A 19,923-nucleotide genomic window follows, 5' to 3' on the forward strand; every position below is an offset into this window, starting at 1 on the left:
AAAGCAATGCTACATTATGTTCTAATAAAATCAATCCTGGATTTCTCTAAGTTTTCCTTTGTAATAACTTAACAATTTAAATAACATAATGAAAATCCCAAATAGTAAGCTTGCACGTTATAGAAAGAGAAAGAGACAATATCACTTTCTCTCTTTTTAACCCTAGTGTTGTCCTAATCGGTAATAATCGAGTTAAAAAACACAGATAACAAATATCGATTCTCCATTTACTTTTGTTATTTATGAACGCATTTTACTTTCTGCCAAGTGGCACTCCTGTGAATACGTTCTGACTTACGTCAGTGTGGGTGTTTCGGTTTCAGTGTGGCGGCCATTATTCTACGTTTAATTATTTAGTTTTTTTGCTGTTTAGTGCTTTACCAAACAAAGAACTTGAATATTTTAGATATATTCTCTAAAGCCATACTTTTGGACAAAATACGTTTATAGTACAAATATGAATCCAGAATAGTAAGTACCAATTCCATATCGTGGCGATTGAAAACAAGGCTGGGCAGAAATCCGTTCTATTTCGCACATTCATTGTCTGTCGATACAATTTTTCTTTCTCTTTGAACAATTTTTAAACGTAAACCTTTCTTTTGAACTAATATTAAGCTTAAATATTGATGAATGATGTGGTGACTCATTGTGTTCGTGTTAGGTACATTCGAGGAATTTATGGAGAAAAAATAGTAATCGAGTGTAATATGAATGGCGCACTTGGTAACGGAGATCATGAGACGGCCACGATTACACTCTGAACTCCTGAGCGTGCTAGATTTGTGATGAAATATTTTCTCTTTGTTACTCGTATACGCCTCCTTTTCAATCGCATCTTTGTAATCTATGTCATTTCCAAGTTTGCGCACGTTTGTCATTCATTCTACAAGTATCACGTAAAGTAAACGATAGTACTGTTTGACGTACACTAATATGGGTCTTATTTGCATTGTCTTCATTGTAACAATCTTTATTTTAATATTTGCAAGCAATTATTAATTTTAATATTATCCTTTCCAGCGACTATCTGTTCAAGCTGCTCCTTATCGGAGACTCCGGAGTGGGCAAGTCCTGTCTCCTACTCAGATTCGCCGATGACACATACACAGAAAGCTACATCAGTACTATTGGTGTGGACTTCAAAATTAGGACTGTAGAATTAGATGGCAAGACAATAAAGCTACAGATATGGGACACAGCAGGTCAGGAGCGGTTTAGGACCATCACCTCGTCATACTACAGAGGCGCACATGGCATTATTATTGTCTACGACTGTACAGACCAGGTCAGTATTCTGATATTTTCTTGGATTTGAGTCAGTCCACTGTATTGTAATTCTGTGTCTTTGTGTGCAAGCAACTTTGAGGGGTCCTTTGAAAAATTATTAATATTTTTAACCATAAATTCAGTTTTAATAGTGACCCAAAAGGCATAGTCATGGCAACAAAGTTGGCAAACAACAAGACAAAATGGATTAAACCTTTCATAATTTTCTTATTGTTCTGGTAATGTGAAATAAAATAGAGCTACTAATAGCTACTCAAATCAAAGCTGAATCAGGCGGCTTAGCACGGTCGCGTTTTTATCCCTTGTCACCATGCCTGTCACGTTCTAACAAGTATGTAAGTGCGAAAGGGACGCGCATAGTGATAGTCGATAAAAATGGAACCGTGCTGAGCCCGCAGGTCTTGACATGTATGAACATTAAATACTAAAAGAAAAACAATTGGCAGGTAGGTCATTTTGTTCATGTGTTTGGTGCCTTTGGCCATCAATAGATAAATAGCCTGGACCACACAATGCAAGCATAGCACAAGGAAATTGCCTTGCATGTATGCTCCCTCTGTGTGGACCCGGCTAATGTAACATGAGGTAAATTAAATTTTAGGTATAGCTTGATAAATAAATAGATGGCTTGAAAATAACTGATACCTACTTTTTCATGAAGAAAATATAATGAAATCAATGCAATCTACTGCAAAATAGATATGATTTAGGGTTCTGTACCCAAAGGGTAAAAACGGGATCCTATTACTAAGACTCCACTGTCTGTATGTCTGTCACCAGGCTGTATCTTATGAATGGTGATAGCTAGACAGTTGAAATTTTCACAGATGATGTATTTCTGTTGCCGCTATAACAACGAATACTAAAAAGTAGGGAACCCTCAGTGGGCGAGTCCGACTTGCACTTGTCCATTTTTTTTTACAATCTTTTTACACACACACACAATACATAATTGTACACATACTAACATGGTTTATATAAAAATACATGGAAAAGAAACTTAGTACAAATAACAACAGGCAGTTTTATCACCAAATAGAAATCTCATCTTAGCGAGAAAATTTAAAACATGCAGTGCATCAGTGCATGGTTGAGAGAGAATACATAATCAAAACAACACATCATGTTGTATTTTGCTAGTTTGCTAGTTTGTCCTCTACTGTTTTCTTATGTTTACAAGTTATTTGTATGTAGATAAGCTAAAAAAATACTTTGCTTATGGTTCAATGTATCAAAGTCCTGTTATGACTCATAAATAAACAGATGATCAAGTTCAATATATACTTGATTCAATAAGACCATGAATAAATTGCTCATGAACTTATCTGCCAGACCATCTATTTAATACATTAACCCTTAAATTGGCATTGTGCATCACAGTGTACGTTAGTTAGTAAAAATTCCTGTCGTAAACATATCTAATTTCCTAAGCTTTTATTAACAGAAACTACTTAATAATTATGTTATCAATAGTAATTAAATATGTGATATGGCAAAAAATTCAAATTAACGTCGCTATCAAAAAATCAGTTCGAAGCGGCGACGCTCGCCAGTACCTCTAATAAGTTTTATTAAATTTTAACAACTTTTCTGTATGCAAGTTATGATTATTATGTTTTGTGTTTTATAAGAAAATGGTAAAGTATATGAATAATTGGTAATTTTGTGTGCATAAGGCATAATAATAAAGATAATCACTGGTAAATTGGAATGTACACCACGGTTACCGTTGACAAGTTTGTAAAGATGTAGTTACATTCAACTACGGTAACCACCGTGTACGTTGCCAACCTATCTGTACTTAACTTTTGTTTTGAATCTAACGATTTTGCTTGTCCTTGTTTATTTAAAATATTTTTAAACAGAATGGTTTCCTTTCTTTGTCTGTAGTACTCAACACTATCTAGATCGCATAAGATTTTAGTTTTAATTCACGTAAAAAATGTATGTTCTGATTATGAATCAGATTCCGATGAGGAACCAACGTGCATTCAAACAATACTATTCTGACGATAGCTCTGATCCACCTTCTTTAAATTCTTCTTTGGAGCGATTAAATTTGCTAGACAGCTTGTCGGACGAGGATGAGGTCGATAAATATAATCAAGCACGATTGAATTCCGAAAGCACGTTGATTCTCTTTCGAGCGTATTAGAGTTCTATAATCTCCATCTACAGTTATTTATGATGCTTTGCTTACACTACACTTGAACACTCATCGCCATTAACTACATACTAGGGTAACAAGAGCTTCATATAAACACGTGAAATGTACCAGCCTGAAAAAAAAACAGAATTAGATACAGCTTTAGGTTACTTTTAGAACTTCCGGATTGAGCTATTCGAAGGACATTGTAAAGCGACGAAGATTGGTAACCGATGAAATGAAAGTTGAGAAACTGTGCCATAAGAAAAAAAAAATACAAAAGGCTCTGAAATAGCGTCCTACAGAGTTACAGACAGTCTTTGGTTTAACAACTTGGGGCATTTTCCTGAGAGTGGACCGAAAAATGTACACTACAGATACTGTAAGGAGGGATAGACGAAATTTTATTGCGTCAAATGCAATATGCTCCTTTGTTTCATTGTCGGAGAAACAAAAAAACTAAATTGCTTTTAATAATTTCACACTAAATTACGTTTTTTCATAATAATTTACGTTAATTTTTATATAATATTTTACTGGCTTATTGGCAGCGGTAACCAGCGTGTACATAGAACAATGTTACTTTTCTTGTTATAAAATTGGCAACGTGCATGGTGATGTACATAGATTTTCTGAAAAACCGATAATACTGGATTTTTTAAAACATTTTTCTGTAGACCCTCAGACGGTATTAAATAAAGGTATGCTACTATATTACTTGTTTTTACAAATTTTTACTCTTGCCAATTTAAGGGTTAAGACATAAGTGTATATTCTTGAAAATAAATACTTTTTACTTCACTTTTTTTTTTAATAATTACAAACAATAGACATAGACATAGAACAATTTTATTCAACATCACATGTAATGACAGAGTTAACAAATAGTGTAACACATTTTTACAGATAAATCTTAAATTTAGACTTAAAAACTAAGAAATTGAGTTGCACATCTAAGGGAGAAATATTCATGAGTGTTAAATAGGAGCTTGCCTCAGCATAATGTTGCAGTGTATTAACTACAACGCTGGTTTTCGGGCAGACCCTTGATACATTATCCCTTGCTTCTGTTAGTCGGAAACTAAATGGCTTAGAGTTATGTTAAATATGTACCTATGAGTGTAAGTAAACTACAAGTATCAGAATTTGGACAGAATAATTACTAGTACCTATGTATTATAGTACAATATAGTTTATTCCTTCCAATACAGTTGGGGCTTTCCCATAATTTATCTGTTTGGCAGGGTTTTTAGAAGCATGGGCAAAACCCGGACACTTTAACCCTCATTGATTTGAAAGTGTTATGTTTGAAACTAAAACTAAAATTTGATATAAATTCTAAAGTAGGTCAGTGAAAGTGAGTACACAGTACAGAACTAAAGTTATCAATGTTTTCTAATTATGAATCTATGTCTAATTATGACCTTATATTATTGCATTCAGGCGATAGTGAACAACCGCTTTTTCCTCCCTGGTTATTCCCCCGGATAATATATAAACTATTATAAATTAGCTATTATATTAAAATATTAGTAGCTATGCGCCTCCTTTAATTTTTTTAAGATAGATTATTTGAAGATATTTGAAACTAAAACTAAACTAAAAAATCTAACGAATAGGCGTAGCTATTGTTAATAAACATCTAATTTCTTTAAAATAATCCTTAATGTTAATATCCAGGGAGAAAAATGGGGACTACGGTTGCATAGAGAACCAGTCGGCCCTTTCCTCTTAAGTTTTACGAATTGTTATTAACAGTGTGAACAATGAGTTAAATGCGCAACTGTCTGTATATTACCTCTTCACCGCTGAACCGATTGAAATTAATTTTGATATAGATATCGTTTGCGTCTCGGGATAGGAAATATGATAGTTTTTATGGTGTAAATCATCGCCTAGGGGGAATAAAAGGGGGGTTGAATTTACTATGTTAGCGGGATATGGAAGTAATTAATAATTCACACGGATAAAATAGAGGTCAGATGTTAGTTCTGTTCTAAATATGGGACATTATCCATAGATAATGCCTTTTCATAAAAAGGGACCTTATTGTCGATGGCGCTTACGCCGCACAGCGTCGCGCGGCAAATTTATTTATATCGGAGCATCGTTAATAATGGCGTAAGCGCCATCGACAATAAGGTCCCTTTTCATAGATAACGTCATATATAATGAGAATGACCGAAGATCCAAAAGTAGGTAACTAAGTTTTTCCGTGTATATCAATGACCTAGCGCCCAATAATTGGGTAACCTTCAATATAACTGGTTTGCGCGTTCAATACACTTCGTTTAAATAACTATGTTAAGAGCCCGTCAACGTGCACACTAGCGCCACTGCTAAATAATCGTGATCATTTAAATTTAACGACAGGTATTTAAAAAAGGGGGCCGCTACGGACTGTATTGTGTATTTAAGTACCGTTTGAATGCATCAAAAAAGTTTATATGTTGCTGGATTCGTCAATCTATGCGTCCAAAGTTAAAACGGCCGTTTTTGTTCCTAGATCGACGAATCCAGCAACATAAAAACTAGTTTGATTTATTCAAAAGGTACCTAAATACACAATACAGTACGTAGCGGCCTCCTTTTTTAAATACCTGTCGTTAAATTTAAATAATCACTATTATTTAGCAGTGGCGCTAGTGTGCACGTTGATGGGCTCTTAAGAATCTAAACGTCTTTTATGATCTGCGTCTTAATTGTTTATCTATTGTTCTATGATTCAGCAGTTCGCACGAATATGCAATGTGGATGTTTTTATAGCTGAACAAAGTATTCGTATTATTATGAATCACTCCTAGATGACCAAGTTGTAGCCACTATACTTAATTTTTAGGGTTCCGTACCTCAAAAGGGGTCATCCATTAATTACGTCACACGTTTAGGGGGAGGGAGGGGGTCAAGAAAATGTGACATTGTGACATGGGGGAGGGGGGAGACACAAACTTTGTGACGTCACTTTAACTTCATCAGTAACCGAATTTTTTTTTTAAATTATTTTATTCGCTGTACATTTAAATAACAAGTTTTTAAAACGATAATCGTTTTTATTCTTTTAATTTTCTTTCCTAAGCAGTTTTGGGTTATAAAATTACTAATATTTATATCGTCAAAAATGTTTTGATTAAATATTAATAATACTTAGGTACTTACTTAATTCGATTTGGCGATTTCGTAGAAAAAATGTGACGTCACACTAGGGGGGAGGGGTTTGCCAAATGTGACCAAATGTGACAAGGGGGAGGGGGGATCAAAAAACCTAGAAATTCGTGTGACGTAATTAATGGATGACCCCAAAGGAAAAAACGGAACCCTTATAGGATCACTCGTGCGTCTGTCTGTCTGTCTGTCCGTCTGTCACAGCCTATTTCTCGGAAAATACTGGACCAATTATGTTGAAATTTGGTACACATATATAAATTAGTGACCCAACGACGGACATGTAATGTAAACAAATGAATTTTAAACAAGGGGCCACTTTTGGGGGGTAAATGAGAAAGTACAAAAATAAAGTTTTTCAAACTAAATCGTGTTATATATCAAATGAAAGAGCTCATTTTGAGAATTTAAAATATATTCTTTTTATAATTTTGAAATAAATATGTTAGAAGTTATTCAAGAAAATAGCCAAAAAATGACCATTCCCCCCTTTATCTCCGAAACTATAGGGTCTAAAATTTTGAAAAAAATTCACAATATAGTTCTTTACCTATAGATGACAGGAAAACCTATTAGAAATGTGCAGTAAAGCGTGAGTCGGACTTATTGTACGGAACCCTTGGAACGCGAGTCCGACTCGCACTTGGCCGGTTTTAAGACGAAACGGGAGCTGAGCTAAAAGTCAATTTTGAGATTTCAAGCTGAATATACCCGTCGCTCTGACGGGGCGTGAGAGACTGTATTTGTGTGTGTAATGCACGCACACAGATGCGTACGCTTGCACCCGCGCGCGCCTCATTGCCGACAATTTGCAATGTTATTTTTCGTGCGTTACTGCCACGAGGCGTTCACTTATTACTTACTGTGTTGCGATTGAATTTTTTGACCCGGCTTACGTTTACGGAACTCGATAATCTTTCTACTACTGTGACTTGGCTTTGTTTACTTGACTTTGCTGATCAGCTTATTGTTTTGGACTCCGTGAGTTGTGGTTACCTATTGGACCGCACGCAATTCATCTACCTTTATTCAAGTAATTAAGCGTAATTAGCCGAAACCTTTATAAGAGTGTAATTCATAAGAAGTACATAAGATATAATTTATGTACTGGTTTGCTGTTAGCTTTTAATTGTATCACTTTACATATATGTTACTCAAATAACTAACACGGTTACACTGTTGTAAGAACATTATTTTTCAGGTAAGTAGGCCTTATTATACCTACTATAGGCCTTATTACCTCCTAGTACCTTAGTAGTAGTACTACTACTACGGAAATTGATTCAAAGACTCAAGACTGACTTAAGTGGTAGTAGGGTGTAGGGTTTTTTCTAGGCTTAATGAGTTCGCTGAAGCTTATTTTTTATACTTAGCGCACAGAACCACTAGTTTAACAGTATCAGCTCTAACCACATGTCACCATTTTGTCCTTTACGTAACAAACTCAGGGGCCCAGAATATCCGATGTACCTATCAAATCAAGGTTCTGTACCAAATAAGGCCCGGTTATTATAGTTCGTTATGTTTTAGCATTAGAAAGAAGGTAAACAATCATGACGTGTCTTTTTATTAATAATTATTGAAAAACGCTTTCAAAAATTAGTTTATATTACTTATGAAAGCAAAAGAATATAAAAAAGTATATGATTAATACATACATACATACAATCACGCCTATTTCCCGGAGGGGTAGGCAGAGACCACGGATTTCCACTTGCTACGATCCTGACATACCACTTTCGCTTCCTTCACATTCATAACATTCCTCATACACGCTCGCCGGTTTAGGGTGCTCTTGCTCATTAATATGATTAATATGATTTATAATTCTAACATATTTGCTATGACTTATTTTTCAATGGTAATTTTTAATAAGACATGTCAAAATCTGTTACCTTAATGCAAAAAAAACGAACTTTAAGCGTGCTAACTTTCAAAATTTCATTTTTTATAAGATAGTATAAGTAGATGGGCAAAAATTTTGCGTCCATGTCCACCAGTGAGTAAGTGATTGAGATACCTAAACATTTAACTTTATAATGTAAAATGATATAATTTACTAACCTACTCGTTTAATTTCAGGTAGGTTGCATAAGGAACCAAGTAACCATGGGGAGGAGCAGTATTTACTAACATTTTCTTTTTGGGTCTTCAGAGTGTATCGTTTCCTTTTTTTTGCACGTAATCTTAAATATATATTCTCTGTGTAAACCCTTACGTCTTTCAATGACAAAGGCAAGATCAGCAAATGTACAATTTGTATGATCGTGCCTGATATTTGAGATCACAGAAAATAAATATTTTAAATCCACTATTCTGCGACCTTCTAAAATTTTGTTTTATCATGATTCATGATCAAAAAGCTCGGATTCAATAGTCATATCAAACGTCGATTATGCAGTTGATGATGAGCTTGCATTTTCTACCATTGGTGCTGCAAATGCATCAACCGGTGGCGATAAACTTTGCCCTCTTGTAAAACAAATTACTATTGTGATTGTGTCCAGCAAAAGGCCAAAATTCGGTTTACTTTCCTGTTTAAAATATTACTAATTTATTCATATTTCAGATTAGGTACATAGGTAACTGTCTGAATGTTACAATGCCAGCTGGCAAATTCTATCACATTTGTTTGTTTGGTAGTCATGGTAACATTCACTTACATTGATATCCCTATTAAGATCTGTATCTTATTATCCAGACCTTAAAATATTGCCACCGTTGCCCTTTAAAAAAATACTGTTTAAATAATTGGCTACTCAAACAATGCTTCTATAGTATAAATAATGACTACACAAAAATGGGTAGTATTGTATATAATGCACGAAATAAGGCCCGATTCTTAAGCGGGTTTAAATTTTGAGGCCATGTCCGCTAATACTATAGACAAAATATCAAGTTTAATAAACACAAAAAAAAAAACATTGATGGGCCTTATTTTATAATTTAGGCCTTACTTTGTAATTTAAAGTAGAGTTAGGCCAAGAAAAATCTATAGCGATTTTGATAGAACACGCAGTGCAAGTATTATTTCAAACGTCGCTTCTATGAAATTATGACATATAAATAACACTTGCACTGCGTGTGCTATCAAAATTGCTGTAGACTTTTCTTGGTCTGACTCTAAAATATTCTTTATTACACCACAAACATAAAAACAAATTTTAAAAAAACCGGCGAAGTGCAAGTCGGACTCGCACACGAAGGGTTCCGTACCATTATTTATAAAAACGGTCACCCATCCAAGTACTGACCCCGCCCGACGTTGCTTAACTTCGGTCAAAAATCACGTTTGTTGTATGGGAGGCCCCACTAAAATTTTTATTTTATCCTGTTTTTAGTATTTGTTGTTATAGCGGCAACAGAAATAAATCATCTGTGAAAATTTCAACTGTCTAGCTATCACGGTTCGTGAGATACAGCCTGGTGACAGACGGACGGACGGACAGCGGAATCTTAGTAATAGGGTCCCGTGTTTTACCCTTTGGGTACGGAACCCTAAAACCGATTTACAATGTAGATAAAGGTAGCAACAGGCGGTCTTATCGCTGTTAGTTCTTATTCTTCGTTTGTTTAGCATTAGAGTGAAGGTGACGTGTCTTTTTTAAGCATGCAATCGTATAATTATTTAGCTTTTTTTGTAATAGTTATGTACTTAGTGGTTAATATTAGTATTTACTATTTTTTTTTCAATAATGCTTAAAAACGAAGTATAGACATGACAACCAAATATTAACGCCATTGTAGGGCAGGATATACAGAACATGAATCATTTGTACTGTCACGCTCCGTGATTGTTGAGCCATTTAGGGTTCTAGCTAAATTGGACATTCCATAGAGCACGAGTAAGTATGGAACAACCAATTCAGCTAGGACCCTAAATTGCTCGACAATTACGAAGCGTGCCTGTAGGTACCTAAAAATTTTGTTAACCCATTTTAACCATGCAATAAAATATTTTTGATTTTGATTTCTAATTTGAAATATTAGAATCAAAAAGTTCATAATAGATTGTATATCATAACTACAAAAATGTGTTCCCTACTCTCAACCCAAAACCCCTTGTATCTTAGGATCTAGATATTTTCACACAAGACGGTTTATCGATAACTTCTTACATCACTAGATTATCGACATTAAATGTCGACTATTGCCCATCACTTTTCTGGCTGTGTACGTATTTAGAAACTTGACTCCGCCCCTAAAATTAGTGCGATAGGGACAACTGCAGCTGAGGCGAAAAATCCTGCGTAAAAATGACAAAAATCGAGGTTTCGTAGTCCTCTTTTTCCTCCCCCAAAACTTAACCAATCGTAACCAAATTTGGAAATCTAAATGATTATGAAATTATCTGTGTCGGACCGTTTTGCTTTTTTGGCTAATTGATATCAGTTTTGAATACCACGCCTCTCATTGCGGCATAGTCTATTAGGCCATTTTGGCCGTTTTTGAAGAGCTCTAGCGCCTTAAAAAACAAAAATATCAAAAAAAGCAAAACGGTCCGACACAGATATTGACAATATTAATCTGTGTTGAAAAAATCATTGCTCTAGCTTCAAAAACCACGGAGGAAAACGAGGACTACGTTTGTATGGAGGAATGACCACTCCTGTTGGCTCTTAAGCATTAGAAAAAGGATAAACAATCTTGATGTGTCTTTTTATTTCTTACTTTTGACTTTATCACCTAAACGGAAAAAAAACCGGGCAAGTGCGAGTCGGACTCGCGCACGAAGGGTTCCGTACCATAATGCAAAAAAAAAACAAAAAAAAAAGCAAAAAAAAAAACGGTCACCCATCCAAATACTGACCACTCCCGACGTTGCTTAACTTTGGTCAAAAATCACGTTTGTTGTATGGGAGCCCCATTTAAATCTTTATTTTATTCTGTTTTTAGTATTTGTTGTTATAGCGGCAACAGAAATACATCATCTGTGAAAATTTCAACTGTCTAGCTATCACGGTTCGTGAGATACAGCCTGGTGACAGACGGACGGACGGACGGACGGACGGACAGCGAAGTCTTAGTAATAGGGTCCCGTTTTACCCTTTGGGTACGGTACGGAACCCTAAAAATGTGCCCACGATTTGCCGTTTACTTAATAAAGCAAAATAAAACTTTGTTCATAAAGCAAAAAGACCAAAAGTTTGGACGGTCGAACTAGTCTTAATACAAGCACTATCGGACAATAGATTTGCAATATTCGTAAAACAATTAAACAAAGTTTCTATAATAATTACAGTGCCAGCTCATTAGTACTCAAGTACGTATAATTTGCACTAAACCCGCCTGTTTGGCGGCGCGCCAAGTTCGCCTAACTTCAATATGTAAACAATGCCAGGAACCACTAATTACATAAACACTGACGTCTAACTAAACAGTTTATGCTAAGAGCGTAAGTTCAGGTTCAGATATTATGTCATTTTCTCCACAGTAAAAGTACAGTACGGTTACCATCAGTTTATCACTGACATAAACGCCGTCGAGAACGTAATTTACTTTCTATACGTCCCGTTTGCACTAATATGCGAGTGCGAGCGAGATGTATAGAAAGTAAATTACGTTCTCGACGGCGTTTATGTCAGTGACAAACTGATGATAAAAGTACAGATGTAGTAGTGCATAATTGTTTTCCATCGTATTTTCTCGGAAACGTTCGTATTTGTCAGTGGCGTAGCTAGGCGTGGGCGAAGTGGGATGTCGCCCACGGCCTCGCGCCCCAAAAGGGGCCTCGCGCGATGCCCCTTGGGGCACAGTGAAAGAAAAGGGCCTCTTTGTTTTATAAGGTGTAGTGATTATGTTATATATCTACTTCTTCTTGAATTATCTACTTGAATAAACTATTTTTTATCTTTTTTATCTTTATCTTTATCTGCAGTTATGATGATCCGACATACTTATAGAATTTCTCATAGCTACCGCTGTCACGCCTAGCCAATCACGAAGCCGAGTATTTTTTGACAATAGTTCAAAAACTCTGTAAACTCTATTATGGCCATCAGTTCTAATCTAACTAATCGCCAAGATGTCGCCATAATTACTGAGAGCTGATAATACTGCCTGCTATGAGTTCGGGGTCAATGACTCATTATCAAGCTATGAATGTCACCTGTGAAATGTGCTCGGTGTGGATTGACTGAAGATGCCTGCGTTATCGCGTAGTTTCATCAAACTTTTGCTGTACGAGTATAACACAAGGAAATATAGGATAAATCAGGCATCAATGAACAGAAGGCATAGAGCATATTTATTTGTGTCAATTTTTAAGTAAAAAGGTGTTTTTAGTTGGTAGTCACTAAAGCGCTTCTGTTATAAACATTCAATCAGAAATCGACCTTAATACTCAAATTTTACACAATATTTTAAGGACACAGTACAATAACTCAAACAAAACGCTGTTTTAGGTGTCAAAGCTTAACATTCCATTACAAGGCAATACTTTTCACCCTGGCCCTGTTTTTGCTCTTGAAATGATGAAATTAAATTAAATTTCTTAGTATACATATCTGTAAAGTGTAAAGCGATGATACCTTTGACCGCCAATAACGTCAACTGACGTGCGCGGCTACAGCTCAATATCAACCTTCGTGCATTCCGCGAAAATCCAAGTTCGCAAATTGCGGGCATTTTTCTCTGACACTCTAATTACGCCTTTATTGGAGTAAAAGAGAAAGATCCCCGCAATTTGCGAATTTCGGTTTTCGCGGTAGCCCCTCAGGTTCGCGATGACGCGCCGCACACGATAGGCTTGGCGTTCAAAGGGCTAATGTTAACGATTAATTTAATTAACGAATTTTTTTTCGTTGCCCAGGATTCGTTCAGCAACGTGAAGCAGTGGCTTGAAGAGATCGACCGCTACGCGTGTGACAACGTCAACAAGCTGCTAGTCGGCAACAAGTGTGATCTCACCACCAAGAAAGTGGTTGATTACACCACGGCCAATGTGAGTGTATTACTTTATTAAATAACTGGTTTACCAAACTGGGTGTGATTCTGATATTATTTTATTATATCAATAGCTGGGTCTACACATAGCGAGCATACGCGCGACGCGAGGCAATTTCCTCGCGCGTATGTTCGCTCTGTGTGGACCCGGCTAATGTGAATGTTGGCTCATTCTATTGTATCTCTTTAAAATAAATGTTATGGGATTGAAATCAACCAATTCCTAAACAAAACTCGATAAGGCTCTCTAAGTATTTACTAGATAATGTCTATTGTCTATTTACCTATTCTTATATTATATCTTCGCCTAAATCTAGAATCGCGATTATCGCGAACCTAGTTGTTTTGTTTATTTGTTTATAGTTTTGTTTGGGACTTCAGGTTGATTTCAATGTTGACAGAAAATATCCATAACTTAAAAACAAATATCTGCGCTCATCACCAAATAAAATATGCCCTCATTAGCCCTTATTCGAACCCAGGACCACTTTACTACCAACTACCGGCAGCCATTTCAACATGATCTAACCTCCTTCCAGCAATACGCGGAGCAGCTGGGCATCCCGTTCCTGGAGACGTCGGCCAAGAACTCGACCAACGTGGAGCAAGCGTTCATGACCATGGCGGCCGAGATCAAGGCGCGCGTGGGGCCGCCGTCCGCCGGCGCCGCGCCCGCCGGCGCCGCCGTCAAGATCGAGCAGGGCCGCCCCATCGACACCGGCAAGTCCTCGTGCTGCTGAACAAGAACACCACGTGAGTGTTTACACCTACTTATTCATATTTTGACGACCGCCTCATCCGTGGTCTCTGCCTACCCCTCCGGGAAAGAGGCGTGATTATATGTATGTATGTACTTATCTACACCTGCTCTCTATCTTGCTACGTGAAATTACCGTCACTAAGTGCCAGTTGCACCATTCGCACTTAACAGACTGATTAACGTCACCCGGCACGCCGCGGTTGACTATGAAACTTTCCATACAATAAAATTTTTCCGAACTCTTTAACGATGACAAACAATTTGGTGCAAGTGGTGCAACCGACCCTCTGCGCTCCGGACACGCTATGTGTATTGATTTATTTCTGATACTTGGTACAAATTTTAATATTTGTATAGAGTAATGTGGCCAGATCTTAGAATTGGTCATTTCGTGATGTGGAAATCATTTCATGAATTCGATACCACTTTGAATTATTGCACAGCTAAGTGACCCATATTGAGATCCTGAGACGGAGGATTAAAATCCATTGAGCGCCAACAATGTGCATGTACAACCGACCTTACGATAGTAACTTTTTCTAATTGATTATTATTTAAATTTCCAGGCTGGCGGCTTGGCTCGGGCGCTGTGCGATGCGCCGGCCGCACCACACATAACAAATGCAATTACCACAAATCGTTTCATCGCATCGTTAATTATATAAACTAATATAGTGCCCGACCGGCGGCGGCACAGTACGTAAAAGGTAATAAAATATATACACTTGTACAATCGACAACAATATTTGCTCTAACATGTTTCCCGGCCGGGAAATGGGGCATAATAAGTAATTAAAATGAAGTTAATAAATAATGTTCAGAATTTTAAATCTATTTCTATGTGCTCTAAAATTAGATTTATGCTTGTCTCATTTATTAAGATTTCTAACCTTAAAGTTTACAACACTAAAATTGCTATTTTATTCTAAATAAATGTTTTATTTACAAGGAAATAGACTTTTAGTTTAGTAAAATTAAAGGTTAGTAAATTGTTTTGATATAAGATAAATAGACTTATCACTATCATCTGAATGAATGTAATAATGTCGCAAAGACCCGATTCACGTTCCAAAACCGCACCAACTAATGTTAAAATTGACACCAGTGTATAATTGGTTCCCTGACCTGTCAAGTTGAACACAAAATATACAAAAGCAAGTATACCATAGAGATGGCAAGATAATAATATCAAGCTCGAACGAGATGGTCTTATGGAACTTTCAACAGTAGTAGCAGCCGGAAAAGCGCTATTATCGTTTGTCCTTGTCATAGTTTAACTTAATTTTTACCTACGAAAAAGTGTCACGTTAAAACGGTACGTGTCTTGTTGGATCCGACTAAATGACGTAGTTTGTTAAGCTAGGTTTAGACGAAGCCAATGATGAATGCCAGTTTCACTGGCTTCAATAACCCTTCGCTCTATTCCCGCCAGTGCTGGCAGCCAGCACTGGCTTCGTCTAATCCCAGCTTTATTGGTACGTGCGCGTGCAGCAGTTCTATGGTATACTTGCTTTTAGTAAATCTCCAAAAACAGCGCCATCTATCGGTAGTTTCAAGCGTTTTAGGCGAGTCAAATAACTGTTTATACCCGTACTGTGCCGCGTGTGGTATATAAATAAGCTGACTTAAGTTGCTATGTCCGAGTCCGAATATCTTGATAGTTAAAGGGAACGAAATGGATGGGTGTATGTTTATACTTACATGTTTATATATAATGAATATCGTAGGTTAATTTTGTGCTGTATCCGCGTGGTGAAGCCGATTTCAACTTAGGTCAAATTTGTATGTGAGGGCTCGTTTTGTATGTTCTAATGTTAGTGTTAGATCCGGGGGGGGGGGGGTAAATAGTGGTTTTTACAGAGTGATGCTCAGAATTGCATAGCTATAGTAGGTATTTAAATAAAAGTAAACAAACGATTTGTACATTTTCGGGTAGTGATAACATTTATTGGTTAACCAACCAAATACAAAACCGCCTGGATAAGTCACTGAACGATCTGACTTTAACCAACATTAATTGATCATCTACCTTCAACTGGCTTAATGAGCCGTTTGAGGGTAGATTTTGTTTACTTTACCTTAAATGGCATAACAAGCCCGTGTGGTGACTGTACAAATGGTTCATAATTGCCTCCAACTTCATTCTTTTAAGAGAACACAGAGTATCACTGATGTAAAAAGCGTTACTTACCTTCAGGTTCGAATGCACACGAAGCTACAACTAACAGAATGGATCAATATTTGAATTTGTGATTACATATAATGACGTACAGATAGTGCATAATCGTTTTTCATCGTATTTTCTCGGAAGCGTTTATTTGTCATGCTATTTCAGTCAACGTCAGTACTTTTTGTACCGATAATGACTGAAATAGCAAGACACGTTCGTACGTTTCCGTGAAAATACGATGGAAAATAATTATGAACTACATCTGTATCGAAAATATAGTTTGTCAAAGGACTGTCTTATTTCAAACATAGACAAAGAGAATCATACTATCTTTGTCTTACACTAGTACTAGCACCTAAAAGAAAAGGATGAGTATAGTTTTTTTGTTCTTATTTACCTACTGACAAATTGGTTTGACCAACTATATTTATATCTTATGTGTTGACTCATACTGACAGTGAGAGAGCGCGACCATATACGTCATGTAATATGATGTTTATAGTGGCACTACTATACTTTGTCGATGCCGCAGCAGTCAGAGTTATCTGAACGGAGTCTTTATGTCGATACATTTGTAAGTTCAGTCAGGCGTGGCTCACTCCGCGATTTCGTCGCTTTGCTAACAGGTAGCTAAAAGTACATCCGTTCCACACCAATTTTGGGGAAAGCCATAAGCCGCGCGTGGCGCTGTCGCCACCTAGCGGCCATATCTGTGCTGATCGTAACAGACGCGTTTTGTTAAAGAGTGAGTCTTCTGTACCTAGTACTATTATTTATTCTGTGGTTCAGTGGTAAAGTAAGAACGCTAAGCACGATGATGCCGGCAGTTAATGCCATTGTGCGAGCAGGACTCAATATAATTAAGCGCGTGCAATAGAGATAGGAACAGGCGAGTCAATGTACGATATTCTTCGTGGTTACCGTACTTACTTTAACTTGTAGGTTTGTGTGCCTTCGAACAATCATTCGAACGAGCTAGCAGCGATCTAGTTATAAGCCTATACTTACCTGGCCCGTCCGATGGGCCGTTTCATTTATACCCGCTGATTTCACTGAGGTACTAATTTTATATACGCACTGAGTGTTTAATACAATACCGAGCTGTGTTGAATTTTGTGTTCAAATATGTTGTTTAACACAAAATTGTAGATATAGCATTATGGCCTTAGAAACGAGATATTAGCATCCGTAGGCAGAGGGGATATAGTATTAAAATACATTACATATATCATACGGCAGTGTGATAATTTTAAAATTTAAACGGTCTTTTATTCTAAACACCAGTATAAATTATGATTTCGTCCTTTATTTAAAGTATTATATTCTCACTGGTGTTTAAAATGTTGGGCCGGTAATTTATTTTTTAAATCTATAGCTGACTCACTTATTTATGTGGTTATTTTTCTACATCAGTTAGTTAACCAAATCAAGCGCTGACCCACTGTAATTCTGTATGAGGGTTCTTAGAAATTAAAACAGTATGCTATTATAAAGATGTTTTATTTTAAACTTATACATAAGACTCCTTAATTTAAGCTGAGGTAAAGGTTGTAAACTCAAACCCCCTTATTCACTTGTCCACTCCCACCTGCGATCATATATAACCATGGATACCGCCTTTAGGAACATTACCGTTCAAATTCTCGGGCCAAATTAGCACACATACACAATTACGCCTACATTCAAATAAGACGACGCGTTTACAGAGCCTGTAATCAAAGCTGGTAAACAAAATAAGAGTCATCTTTATTACACTAATGGCACATAGCTAAGTGTAGATGAAATGCATATAATGTCAATAACTACCAATCAGCGACATTAATCCACTAATAACCTTCTTGCTGTACGTACTGGCCGCTGAGAGTTCGCGGTTCATATTTGATCAAAATATGACTTGGACAGGGATAGGTTTATGCCATACAGTGAAGAACCAGTCAAATAATTCACGTATAATAATTTAATGCAGATTAAAAGATAACTAGTTAAAATGTTGTTATGACATGACAGACTAACTCAACAAAAGTAAATATATCATTGTTATATAAATGTATTCCGCTATAATAAGTATTTTGTATATTTTATTATCAATCTGCATGGCAGTGCGAAGTCACGTTCAGGTATAGTCTGTCCGTTTTTCTAAGATCAAGTACGCCATAGTAAATGTATGGCGAACTTGATCTTAGAAATCGGACTGGCTATACAGTCTGCAAAATTTACATGGGTACACGAATCGGGTCAAAAATATTTGAACAGGCGGAGTCACAATAAATCCCCACTTTCAGTTCAAAATATTTTATATGTAGTGCCGGTCAAGCAAGTTTGTCAGTAGAAAAAGGTGCAAAATTAAAATTTTGTATAGGACCACAGCCGTTCGCGCGCTTACGTTTTCTAAATTTGCCGCTCTTATAATATTTTAAACTTTCGCGTTTTCAACACATATTAACTCACATTATACGAAACGAAACTGATTTACTTCGGTAAATCAAGGTAATTGAATATAATTCGCGTTAGACCCGTCTATAATGTGAGTTAATATGTTTGCCGCTCTTTTCTACTGACGGAAATGCCTTGAGAGAGAACCTACATATATGTGACAGTAGAGGGTGGATTCAAATGATCAACATTTTCAGATAATGTGTGTATTTGTTAAATTAATTCAGTGAAAGCATGATAGGAAAAATGTATCTACATATAGGAGACCGGGTATGATTATCTCACGGGTTATATCTCATGAATAAAACATATTCTAGATATCTTGCCAGGCATCCACTCAATTTCATGTCTCTCTAATTGGACAGCTTTTTTCCATAGTTCTCTGCGAATAGCATATTGTGGGAATCTGAATGGAAAGTAATGTAAAATGACAATACCAAATTTGATTATTAATTTGAAATAACTAGGTAGTTTTTTTATAGCTCCATCTCATGAAATAAAAAAGGAAAATACAAATCTGTAAGAAGGAATTTATTACTACATTTATAATTATATAGAAAATACCTAAACCAAACACAAGTTAATAAAATAGTCTACTTCATTTAGCATAACACCATCCCTATTATCCTCGCAATTTAAAAAGTCGTATGTCGTTATGAAAGTCGTATGCAGTTGTTACGTTTTAGCTTAGCACGGTAGTATTGAAAACAAATCGTCATGTTGTTTCCAAATTCTACTGAAGTTATCTGTTTACTACAAGTGAAAAGTGATTCCACTGTCCTTGGTATGAACTAAAATAACTTCTGCACCACTTCACGACACATGAATATATTTTTAATTACAAAAAAAACGTTGTTTTTATCAATCAATTTAGCCATTTGTCACTGACTGTCATCTCGGTGGTACTGAGATTGCCAATCGAGCAGTTTGTAAGTACCGCCTATCGCGGGGTACTTTGCGTTGGGTCATAATTGAGCGGACAGAATACTTCCATGTATAGCATTTCGCTGACTCCCA

At 36.4% G+C, this 19,923-nt stretch overlaps 1 protein-coding gene and 2 long non-coding RNA genes across 3 annotated transcripts in view; all 3 read left to right on the plus strand.

The window, feature by feature from the left end:
• The window catches only part of LOC134799171 (uncharacterized), a 71,016-nt gene that overhangs the window by 43,552 nt on the left and 7,541 nt on the right, over positions 1-19,923 (plus strand). The gene's annotated exons all lie outside the window — the stretch shown is intronic.
• On the plus strand, positions 291-15,256 carry LOC134799623 (ras-related protein Rab-1A). Its single transcript, XM_063772062.1, has 5 exons — positions 291-471; positions 1,024-1,288; positions 13,410-13,541; positions 14,083-14,296; positions 14,870-15,256. Exons 1-4 carry the CDS (start codon positions 458-460, stop codon positions 14,281-14,283), a joined length of 612 nt encoding a protein of 203 aa, XP_063628132.1. The 5' UTR covers positions 291-457; the 3' UTR covers positions 14,284-14,296; positions 14,870-15,256.
• Positions 15,787-17,966, plus strand: LOC134799624 (uncharacterized). Its single transcript, XR_010145435.1, has 2 exons — positions 15,787-17,047; positions 17,263-17,966. It is a non-coding gene; the product is annotated as an uncharacterized LOC134799624 (long non-coding RNA).

Source organism: Cydia splendana, chromosome 18, assembly GCF_910591565.1.
Source record: "Cydia splendana chromosome 18, ilCydSple1.2, whole genome shotgun sequence".
Lineage (NCBI taxonomy): Eukaryota > Metazoa > Arthropoda > Insecta > Lepidoptera > Tortricidae > Cydia > Cydia splendana.

Excerpts from the sequence above, each read along its gene's own strand:
- LOC134799623 (XM_063772062.1), top strand. Across the intron at positions 1,289-13,409 it reads TCTACGACTGTACAGACCAG|GATTCGTTCAGCAACGTGAA; the intron begins GTCAGTATTCTG and ends TTCGTTGCCCAG. Across the intron at positions 13,542-14,082 it reads TTGATTACACCACGGCCAAT|CAATACGCGGAGCAGCTGGG; the intron begins GTGAGTGTATTA and ends ACCTCCTTCCAG.